The 11,656-nt window shown below is 40.0% G+C and overlaps 1 protein-coding gene across 1 annotated transcript; it reads left to right on the top strand.

The window, feature by feature from the left end:
• Window positions 1–3,789: 3,789 nt before the first annotated feature.
• LOC311017750 (uncharacterized protein) lies at window positions 3,790–10,518 on the top strand (the record flags this gene model as incomplete). Its single annotated transcript, XM_084016328.1, has 11 exons — window positions 3,790–3,976; window positions 4,151–4,225; window positions 4,652–4,729; window positions 8,013–8,150; window positions 8,238–8,460; window positions 8,655–8,793; window positions 8,904–8,965; window positions 9,095–9,271; window positions 9,370–9,477; window positions 9,618–9,680; window positions 10,429–10,518. Exons 2-11 carry the CDS (start codon window positions 4,188–4,190, stop codon window positions 10,516–10,518), a joined length of 1,116 nt encoding a protein of 371 aa, XP_083872454.1. The 5' UTR covers window positions 3,790–3,976; window positions 4,151–4,187.
• Window positions 10,519–11,656: the final 1,138 nt, after the last annotated feature.

The raw sequence follows: 11,656 nt of genomic DNA, 5'->3' as shown, positions 1-11,656 counted from the left end.
TTTAACCGGAGAGCACAGCCGAGAGTCAAACTCAGTCACGGCGGGGAAAAGGAGACGGGTAAGTTCAATTTTAACAGCTTTCAGAGTCATGCTAATTGTGAGACTGCGGTCACGCCAGCCGCCGATTGAAAAAGCCCCGTCAAGCCAGCCGCCGGTTGAAATATGTTGCGCATCTATGTCTGCACTTACGGTACGGGTGCCCGACGTGGCCAAAATGGATGGGAAAGCAGTTTTTATACCCAGTGCAAAAGTTAAACATGAGGATAATTATAGGTTTGCTAATATTTTCAATGTGAAAATATCAACACATTTTACTGTATGATTTTTTTAATAAATTAATTCAAAATCCCTCCCACTGTCAAAGTGCATGAAGGCGAATGGATAATTTCCTGTTTTCAGAAATTGATTAAAATTATTCCAGAAGAGGTTTGCTAATATTTTCAATGTATTCTTGTTCAGAGTGACCCCAAATATTATTGTACAAAATATCAAGTCATTTTACTGTATGATTTTTTTAATAAATTCACTTCAAAATCTCTTCCAGTGTCAAAGTGCATCAAGGCGAATGAATAATTTCCTGATTTCAGAAATTGATTAAAATTATTCCTTAAGAGGTTTGCTAATATTTTCAATGGATTCTTGTTCAGAGTGACCCCGACTTAGTCTGGTAAGGTCAATCTTTTAAGATTGAACATTAGTCTGGGGAAGCTGCGCTTTGTTTCTACTGCTCAAGAGGCGGGATCAATGGGCAACGTTCAAATGGACGATGCCCATTATGTTTTGTCATCGTCACGTCACCGGCCAATAGCGTGCCAGGAGAGAATGGCCGTTTCTGATTGGAGCCAAAGATTCTGGCAATGTAACAGCGAAAGTAAGCCTGAGGGTGTCCAGCCTAAACTGCCGAGCGAAATCCAAATTTCCCGGAAGTTCAGGCAGGGTTCACCCAGCCTAACCCCGACTGTTATTGGATTGGACAAAATATCAAGTCATTTTACTGTATGGTTTCATAATAAATTCAATTCAAAATCACTCCCACTGTCAAAGTGCATCAAGGCGAATGAATAATTTCCTGATTTCAGAAATTGATTAAAATTATTCCAGAAGAGGTTTGCTAATATTTTCAACCGATTCTTGTTCAGAGTGACCCCGACTATTATTGTACAAAATATCAAGTAATTTTACTGTATGGTTTCATAATAAATTCAATTCAAAATCACTCCCAGTGTCAAAGTGCATCAAGGCGAATGAGTAATTTCTAGTGATGTCCAAATGAAGCTTCGTGAAGCATTTTCTTTATTTTCTGAGCCCAATAGATGGCGCTCTTTGTTCAACAAAGGTTTGAAGGCTGAATATTTCCATTGCTTTCAACCCTTTGTTGAATAGAGACCGCCATCCGCGAGGGCCACGCGCGAGGGTGGGACCGGCTGCGCTGTTTCCAGGGCAGTGATCTGTTATCCATTACATCTATTTTTAACATGACACATACATAGGGGTATTGGTTTCATAACTTTACAATTACATTTCTGCTCTGAAATACACAGCAATATAATTTGAATAACATAAAGTGAGTGCACCAGTATCTATAAACTCTATACAATTTTAGGCAGAATTTCCATCCAAAAAATATATGTAGCCCCAACTCAAACTAAGTAAATCCATTCAGTATTATGTAATTGAGTTAGTCCAACTAATTATTACGAAATAAATAGAGCTATTCAATACAATGCAGGGCTCCAGACTAACTTTTTGCATTGGTTGCACTGGTGCGCCTAACTTTTTTTTTTAGGTGCACCAGCACAAAATTTAGGTGCACCCACATTTTTCATCGCTTCGCCTTTAACGCCAAAAAGTCACCTTTTTATCGCTCTCCTTTTACATAATGACACCCCCTTATGGCCTAGGTTAACTGCAGCACCATCAGCACCCAGAGGAACCGTTTTCTCCAGCCAATCTGCACACTGATGCCCAAGCGCAGTAAATGCTTGCTTTGTGGCACAATAAAAAGATCATACAGGTCACTAGTCTATAGATTGCAAATGGAAAACTGTTTATGTGATCTTAGCCTAGCCTAATTATATTTTTACTTAGGCTATTCATTTTTAATAATAATATAAGGAATAGGCTAGTATACAATTTCCTATTCATGATCTCTCATGCCTGTGATAGACTGGCGGCCTGTCCAGGGTGTACCCTGCCTTCGCCCAATGACAGCTGGGATTGGCTCCAGCCCCCCCGCGACCCTGAATACAGGATAAGCGGTAGAAAATGGATGGATGGATGATCTCTCATGCTGTAATGTGGGCCTTCAAACACTGTGCGTGTCCATGCTCCACACGACATGTCCAATTAACATGTTGACCGGCCTCCCTTTATGCAAAATGCAGCAGTAGACAATAACGCACTCCTCCGTAGAGACGTCTATGTCGCCGTCAATCATGAATGACGTGTACGTGGCGTTTCCAACCTCCGCAGCTGTCTTGTTCTTTAGTGTGTCGGCATTTTTTTCATCAGAATAATTTCGGATTTAAATTTGGTGAACGGCAACTCCTCCTTTGCAATATTGTATGCGACGTTGAATTTTATAATCATTTCAGATTCCTCAGCGGACGTGATTGATACAGCCTGACGCTGAAATGCAGCTGGATGAGGGGCCACTTTATTAACACACTTATCACGGCATGTAGTATGCTTTTTGGACATATTGCGCTTTTTCAACGTCTCGATGCGAAATGTTGTTGACTCCTCCACAAACGCAGTATTACCGGCCAAATGCTGACCGCACTCCCGACAATAAATGCAGTGCATTGAGTCCCTTTCTTCATCGTACATCAGCCAGGGAAATTGCTTCAACCAGTCCTGTCTGAAGGCATATTTTTGGGCTTTTTAATTAGTCTCGGGGCGAGGCTTTCTGCCTCTCTTCACTTTCAAAGAAAATCGAAGTGCTCAGCACTCATTGTCGAAGCGCTCAGGAGTACCTGCTCTGCTCGCTCGCATTTTCGAACTGACACAATTTACAGCAGTGAAAAGGACCACAGCCAATCAGAGGCAAGGACCCGCCCGAGCTCTGTCTCTTATTGGTTTAGACCACGATACCGTCAGGAGAACATAAAGAGATGCTGGGTTTATGATTTTTTTTTTCACCCGAGCAGCGTTAGGTGCACCAGTGCGACCTACAATTTTTTTCAGTTGCACTCATAAAAATGTTGGTCGCATATGCGACCAAAATGGTCACACTCTGGAGCCCTGCAATGTTTAAAAAATAAATCCAATTATTATATCAAAGAAATATTTTACTTTAAATGTGTATTAACTCTGTATGCTCAAGTACTCAGTAAGTATGAATAATGTATTACACATGGGTACATGGACTACAAATTACATAATATACAGCTGAAGTGCAGAAAATGTAATAGCCACCTCACTGATGGTTGAACTTAAAAAGAGCACAGAAATGACAATTACCTACATAATCTGCCATGCCACTGCCATAACAGGCACATTAAAACACAAATTAGCATCTGCATTTTGAAAGATGGATCAGCAAATTTGAAGCAAACCACTCTAAGAAGGGCTTGAATCGTATATAACGTATATATGTATTTGTTCCAGATTTTGCACCTTCACCACATTTGGAAAGGCAAGTATTTCACTTAACTCACAACTTTGAAAAATAAGGATCTTCACTCTTGTAATGACTATTGAATTACACAAATAAGTGTGGCATATAATACAATTTATTGTTGTGATCCTATTGAAATGTCCTAATTATATAATTTTCAAGTCACGGAGAACTTCCAAAAGCCTGGAACAAATACTGAAAAGTATTGAAGAATTGGCACAACCTGGGACCAATATAAAGGATTGCAGTCATTACAATGCTGATGGCCTTTGGGGAGATGTCTGCAAAAGCCTGGACGTGCCCAATACATCAGCGAATCGGCAAAAAATGTATAAGGCCGCTGCACATCTTTGGAAGGTATTTAGTCATCTATCAAATTATTTAATGACAACATAATTGGTGGCCATTTTGAGGATGGAAACTCATGTTTAAGTTGTCAATGTGTCAATGTTATTTTGAAAATGTAAATAAATGCTACAAATGATTATAGGATAGAAAAATTAATCTGAAAATATTGTGACTTTTTTATAGGACACCTCAGGGATAAAGAGCAACTTAAAAGTGACAGATGCTGATGCTGAGGAGAGGGAACACATTGCCTCCTCGGTAAATTCTCTGATGTTCCAGTCAAAACATTTTGTTATTGTTACCCATGCCACTTTTGTCGTATACAATTTCAAGGAATACTAATTATTGTTAGAGTGCCCACTGTACAGTGAGCCAGACACTATTTGATTATTTATATTTATCTTTGGTTGTACACCGATGTGATCCTCAAATGTTTACTTACAGATGTCAGATCCAGTGCTGTCATTGTAAGATATTAGCAGAACAAAAAGTGGATATATCGCTGTTCATTACATGAAATTATGTTTTCAGTTCCTACTACTTCAGAAAATGACTATTACTAACTAACTGTGCCACATCAATTTAATGTTAATTTACAGTGATCTGTATGCTCTTGTGTGTGATTACATTATATAGAAGCTGCTATTAATTAAAATGCTTTTCTGTGCCTTTTTACCTACAAAGGATGACGGTGATGTTGGAGACACACATCTGTCTCCACCTTTGGAACAAGAGGATGAATGTTCATCTTCATTTGAAAAGGTATATTCCTACTATATTCCCCGGCTCCTCCTAGCTGAGTGCCTGGTGTCCCTGAGCAAGACACCTCACCCTAATTGCTCCTGATGAGCTGGCTGTCGCCCTGCGTGGTTGACTCCGCCGTCGGTGTGTGAATGTGTGTGTGAATGGGTGAATGTCAGTCATTACTGTAAAGCGCTTTGGACAAATCGCTATATACACTCAACAAAAATATAAACGCAACACTTTTGTTTTTGCTCCCATTTTTCATGAGATGGACTTAAAGATCTAAAATTCATTCCAGATACACAATATTACCATTTCTCTCAAACATTGTTCACAAATCTGTCTAAATGTGTGATAGTGAGCACTTCTGCTTTGCTGAGATAATCCATCCCACCTCACAGGTGTGCCACATCAAGATGCTGATCTGACATCATGATTAGTGCACAGGTGTACCTTATACTGCCCACAATAAAAGGCCACTCTGAAATGTGCACTTTTTTGTCTCACAGCAAAATGCCACAGATGCCACAAGCATCGAGGGAGCGTGCAATTGGCATGCTGACAGCAGGAATGTCAACCAGATCTGTTGCTCGTACATTGAATGTTCATTTCTCCACCATAAGCCGTCTCCAAAGGCGTTTCAGAGAATATGGCAGTACGTCCAACCGGCCTCACAACCGCAGACCACGTGTAACCACACCAGCCCAGGACCTCCACATCCAGCAGGTTCACCTCCAAGATCGTCTGAGACCAGCCACTCAGACAGCTGCTGAAACAATTGGTTTGCATAACCAAACAATTTCTGCACAAACTGTGGGAAGCTCAACTGCATGCTCGTCGTCCTCATCGGGGTCTTGACCTGACTCCAGCTCGTCGCCGTAACAGACTTGAGTGGGCAAATGCTCACATTCGATGGCGTCTGGCACGTTGGAGAGGTGTTCTCTTCACGGATGAATCTCGGTTTACATTGTTCAGGGCAGATGGCAGACAGCGTGTGTGGCGTCGTGTGGGTGAGCGCTTTGCTGATGTCAATGTTGTGGATCGAGTGGCCCATGGTGGTGGTGGGGTTATGGTATGGGCAGGCATCTGTTATGGACAAATTTTATTGATGGCATTTTGAATGCACAGAGATACCGTGATGAGATCCTGAGGCCCATTGTTGTGCCATACATCCATGAACATCACCTCATGTTTCAGCAAGATAATGCACGGCCCCATGTTGCAAGGATCTGTACACAATTCTTGGAAGCTGAAAATGTCCCAGTTCTTGCATGGCCAGCATACTCACCGGACATGTCACCCATTGAGCATGTTTGGGATGTGCTTGACCGGCGTATACGACAGCGTGTACCAGTTCCCACTAATATCCAGCAACTTCGCACAGCCATTGAAGTGGAGTGCACCAACATTCCACAGGCCACAATTGACAATCTGATAAACTCTATGCAAAGAAGATGTGTTGCACTGCATGAGGCAAATGGTGGTCACACCAGATACTGACTGGTTCTGAGTCCCCAGACCCCCAATAAAGCAAAAAAATACAAATTTCAGGGTGGCCTTTTATTGTGGACAGTCTAAGGCACACCTGTGCACTAATCATGATGTCAGATCAGCATCTTGATGTGGCACACCTGTGAGGTGGGATGGATTATCTCAGCAAAGCAGAAGTGCTCACTATCGCACATTTAGACTGATTTGTGAACAATGTTTGAGAGAAATGGTAATATTGTGTATCTGGAATGAATTTTAGATCTTTAAGTCCATCTCATGAAAAATGGGAGCAAAAACAAAAGTGTTGCGTTTATATTTTTGTTGAGTGTAAATTAAGCCATTTTGCCATTTACATTTCCTTTTCCTTTTTAAGTGATGTTATAATTGCATTTATTTCAAGCGTTTGCTCACTTTTTGAGATTCCACTGCACAATGATGATGAAGTCAGTAATTTTGAATACAAATCAATCTAGCCCATAAAAATTAGGTAATTGTCTATTTTTTTAAACAAAAAGCTAAAAATATCTGGTGTTAAATTTTCTGTTATTATCAATGGTGTACTTTAAAATATAATAATAATGACACTATTTTCAGGGCTATTCTTGGGGTGATTAAGCATTATATGAAACAGCCTGGGCAGCTTTAGTAATACATAGTGGCAAAATATTAAAATACAGGACCTCATTTCACCTTTTTAATTTCATATCACAAAAAACTTTTCATATCACATCTGAAAATTTACTGTGTTCCAGGATAATGACAAGGAATCCGACCTGGCTGAATCTGCTTACATGTCAACAGAGAGCAGTGAGGCAGAAGAGACATTTTTCTCATGTAGTGTGCCATAGCAGCCATGTTTCTTTTTTATTGATAAAAAGGAATGGCAAGACCTGAGGAAATCTCAGAGAGGAAAATGTTTTCAAGGGTTACAGTGGACAAATGTGATTGCCAGTGGAATAAGGTCGGTTCACCCGTACTGCAGCTTTGGTTTTAAACGGCATGCATTAAAAACCCTGCGCACACAAAGAAAAGCACCCATCTTCAAATGTAATGGATACTGTCGATTTGAAGATTGCCCCATTGCTGTTACTGTCGAAGTCAGAGATGAGGTCACCCTGAAGGCAGATGTGGTATTCACAGGAGATCAGGTGTGCCACAGTACCACTGAACTCAAAAGAAGGCCAGTCCGTGCAGATGCACGTTCATCCCTTGGAGAAACCCTTGAAACTAAGTTACCAAGAAGCCTTTTTTTGGACTCCATACAGAAAATTCCTGAGATGGTGATAGAATCAGGCTGCAGGGACGAAGCACCGACAAAAGAGGTTCTAAGGAACATTGCATGGACCCAAAGACAACTAAAAAGACCTCGCTCCAACAAACTTTTGAGTCTCCAAATGCTACTTGACCAAAAAACAGGAACAGACAATGAAGTCCTGCAGAGGGTTATGATGCACCCAAAAGGAATAATGCTGTGGTCAAAAAAGACACTGTCAGTTTTTTTCCAAAGATGCAAGGAAGACATCGTGTATCTGGATGCAACAGGAAGTATAGTTAAAAAAGAAAGTGGCAAAAGGCCACCATACTATGTGTATGAATTAGTTGTGCGGAATCCTTCCAAGGGGGCCGCTCCTCTTCCTGTTGCAACCTACCTGACTTGTGACCACACCACAGCATCTGTCACCTACTTTCTGCAGGCTTTCCAAACGGATATGATGAAGTTGTATGGGAAAAGGGCAGTGAAGAGGCCAGTGATGATCATTTGTGATGGCTCGTTAGTGCTTCTGCAGTCCATTTCTTTTACATTCTGCAGACTAAGTCTAGAGGATCTTCTGCAGAAGTACTTTGAAGTCATCACTGGCCAACATCAAGCAGAAAGGTTTGACCTTCCCATTCTGCACAGATGCTTAAGCCACATAATGAAGAATGCAAAGGATCTGTGCAAAAAGCAGTAGGTATTTTTTTTATTTTAACTATTTTATAGTACAATCAAAAAATTAACTAAATGTTACTTTATTTTTTCTGGCTTTATTTTTAGTGTTCAAAACCATTACAAGCTGGCCATGCATATATTTGGGCTACTTGCATGTTCCACAACTCTGAAAGAGATGGATGAGGTCATTCTCAGTGCCACAGTCCTGTTCTGTAGTCCTTGCACTGGAGACAATGTGTCAAAGCACTACAGCAACCTCCAAGTCCTTATGCAGCAAATGGGACCATTTGAAGTTGAGGAAGAAAAAATTGTTGCTGAGGACTACAAGGTAATTCACAAAATTCTACTTCTATTCATTGTGTACACTGTTGAAAGCATACATGGATTTCATGGACTATAATGACCTTGGTGTTTACATTTAGTTAGAATTGTGTGAAATTGCAGAAATTGTATTTTTCTTTAAAGCTTACACAGCTTTTATTTACTTTTTTTCATTGTGATGTCACTGCCACACCTATCCAGAGTCACTTCCAAGGAATAATTGACAGGGCACCTCTTGACCATGACGGTGAAGAAAACAATTATCATGCACCAAATTTCATTGCCCGGTTGGCTAAATACTTCCTGCCACATGCCACTCTGTGGTCTGGTCTGATGCTAGGTAGTGTTTACAAATTCTGTTTTAAAAGTGTAGTAATTTTTAAAAACAACATGTTAACAATATATTAAATGTCATTGTCATCTTCTTTTACGTTCTCATTATATTTACAGGTGATATTGGCCGTCATGGTACAGGCCCAGCATACCAGCATTTCAGCAAGATCCACAAAGAAGTCAGTCAGTCCAATAAACTAAATACTTCAGATAAAGTTTAACATTTTGTTTATCAATAGCTGCAATTTTTAATAATGGTTTTCCTTAAAATGACTGCAGAAATATTGAAAAAAATAAAATCTTTTCAGGACTTTACACAAGACAACCGGACACAAGGCATTATGGAGAAAAGTCAGTGGGACTTCAAGAGAATAAGATTCCAGAGAAGGCGACTCACAAGACTCGATGATTTTGTGCAGACATACCAAAAAATGCATGATGCACTGATCATTGAATACCAAGACAGAGAAAGATCCAGAAAGAAAGTAAGGACTATTTTTTTGTTTTTGTAATTGTGCCAGATCATACATTTCATTTCATTCATTGATCTTCATCACATGTGTGTATATTGTATGTCCTCTAGTCTTTTCGAGTCGAAATGGAGCAATGGAAGAAGAAAAGTCAGGGGCGTAAAGGAGTATACGTCTCCCCACTAGTGAAGAGTCTCCCATTCAAAGACGTGAGAAGCAAGGTACTCTTTTAGGTTTTAATAATACACATTATCTAAAAATGTAAAAGAATTTGCTGAATGCATGTGTATTGCATGTGTATAAGTATTTTAATTCTTATCATTTTTATTTATTTTTTTGGTCTGTCCTTTTTGGTCAGAAGAAGTCTCCAAAGGCAGCCACCAATGCACCCAAAGTAAAACCTGAAGCTGTGATCTCACCACAGGTGTTTTTTTTTAATATCATTCATGAATAACATTCTATTCTCAGTATACAAATGGAACATTAATATTACAATATGCTGTATGAAAACAATTAGTGGTTTTAAGCTGCATTCATCAAATTAAATTATTAGGCTAGGGGTTGATTACCAAATTACCTGTTAAACATGGCTATTGACAGGCAGGAATTTTAGATAAGAGACTATACTTGTTAAGTTGGTTGGCAGGCAATACATCCAAGTAGATTACAAATAAAAACATACTACATAAAACAAAAATGAAAGTTGTGTACTAGTTATACAATATTGTGAGGTAGAAATACTGGGAATAATGACTGCTACAGAACAATACTCAAGTGGAGGGCTGATCTATAGATGGTGATGGCAAGAAGGCTCAGCAGTAAGAGCAGCTGGCCGGGTGGAGAACTGCAATCTATCTGGAAAGACAAACGGTGAAAAAAATATTGTGGTAACAGAGGATTGAGTCAGAATAGAGAAAGTAGAGTCAAAGGACACCATGACACACTCTACAGTGCATAATTATAAGGAATGTGCATACTGACCTCCTGTGATTATATCAGCAGTGTATCCTATCAAGACACCGTCAGCCAGTGGCACAAAGATTAAAATGGCTGTTGAATAAATTAATCTTTGTTGCAATAACACTTGGTTGAGTTTAGATCAGGTGACTGATTTGGAAGTTGAATAATATTCTGTATCTTTGTGTCGAGAAGCTCTTGTGTTGCTTTCGCAGTATATTTTGGATCATTATCTTATCCCTTATCTGTACTATGAAGCACCATCCTATCAGTTCCACAGCATTTGGCTGAATCTGAGCAGATAGCATCGAACTATATACTTAAGAGTTCATCCTGCTACTTCTATTAGCAGTCATGTCATACACAAGGCACATTTGTAGAATGAGGACTAACAACAATTATTTTCTTCTAAGATGATTTGGAAGCTGCAGACACTGCCACCAAATCAGAAAGATTGTTTTTGAAGTTGTCCAAAGGGGTCACAGTTTCAGTTGTCAAAGCTGATCTGACTAACTTCAAGGTGGACGCAGTGGTAAATGCTGCAAATGTGCAACTTCAGCATCATGGTGGACTTGCAAAAGCCTTATGTGATGCAGGTGGCCCACAGGTACAGGCAGCAAGCAACCACCACGTTGCAAACCATGGCCAATTACAAACGGGAGAAGCTGTTGTTACTGACTCAGGAAACCTGCCATGCTCCAAAATCATCCATGCAGTCGGGCCATGCCTAAGGAGGCACCCAACACCACAAATGATTTCTGTTGCAAAGCCAATGCTGGAAAAGGCCATTTGGAATGTACTGGAGAAGGCAGAAGAACAAAATCTATTTTCCGTCGCCATTCCGGCTATTAGCTCTGGAATTTTCAATTTTCCTCTGCCACTATGTGCAGACACAATAGCCACCACCATAAACCAGTACATTCTCAAGAAGGAAACATGTCCACCCTTCAAAATTAATCTAGTAAATATTGATGAAAAAACAACAAAAGAAATGGAAAGGGCCTGCAAGCTAATACTGAGTGGTCCACCAGTGGACAAGGAGACAAAACCAAAGGAAGTGCAAAAGGCAACAACAGCCATGGTCAACCCTCAGGTGACATTTATTTCTCTCTCTCATATCCCATGAAAACGACACTTAGCACTCTGAAATATCACGCAAAATGAAAGAACAGTAACATTTTGTGGTTATGTAGAAATAACCTGCAGTATAAGTAATACATTGTGTTGTCTGTATTCACAGAAAGCAGCCGAGCAGCATATAAGAAGGAGAAAATCCAATGTTGAAGGGCCTATTTGGAAAAACTCCAGTGCTACGGGAAAAACAATTCCAATAAGGCTCTCCCGACCAGTAAAGATGAATACACTACAGTGTTTCCCCCACGCGCGCCACCGCTGCTGAATTTTCTCCGCAGCTGCAATAAAAATCCTTTAAAAAAAAAAAAA

The sequence above is a fragment of the Eutrigla gurnardus genome, assembly GCF_963514095.1.
Source record: "Eutrigla gurnardus genome assembly, chromosome: 8".
Classification (NCBI taxonomy): Eukaryota; Metazoa; Chordata; class Actinopteri; order Perciformes; family Triglidae; genus Eutrigla; species Eutrigla gurnardus.
Note: the sequence above shows the minus strand (reverse complement) of the source record. Positions and strands in the feature narration are given on the sequence as shown.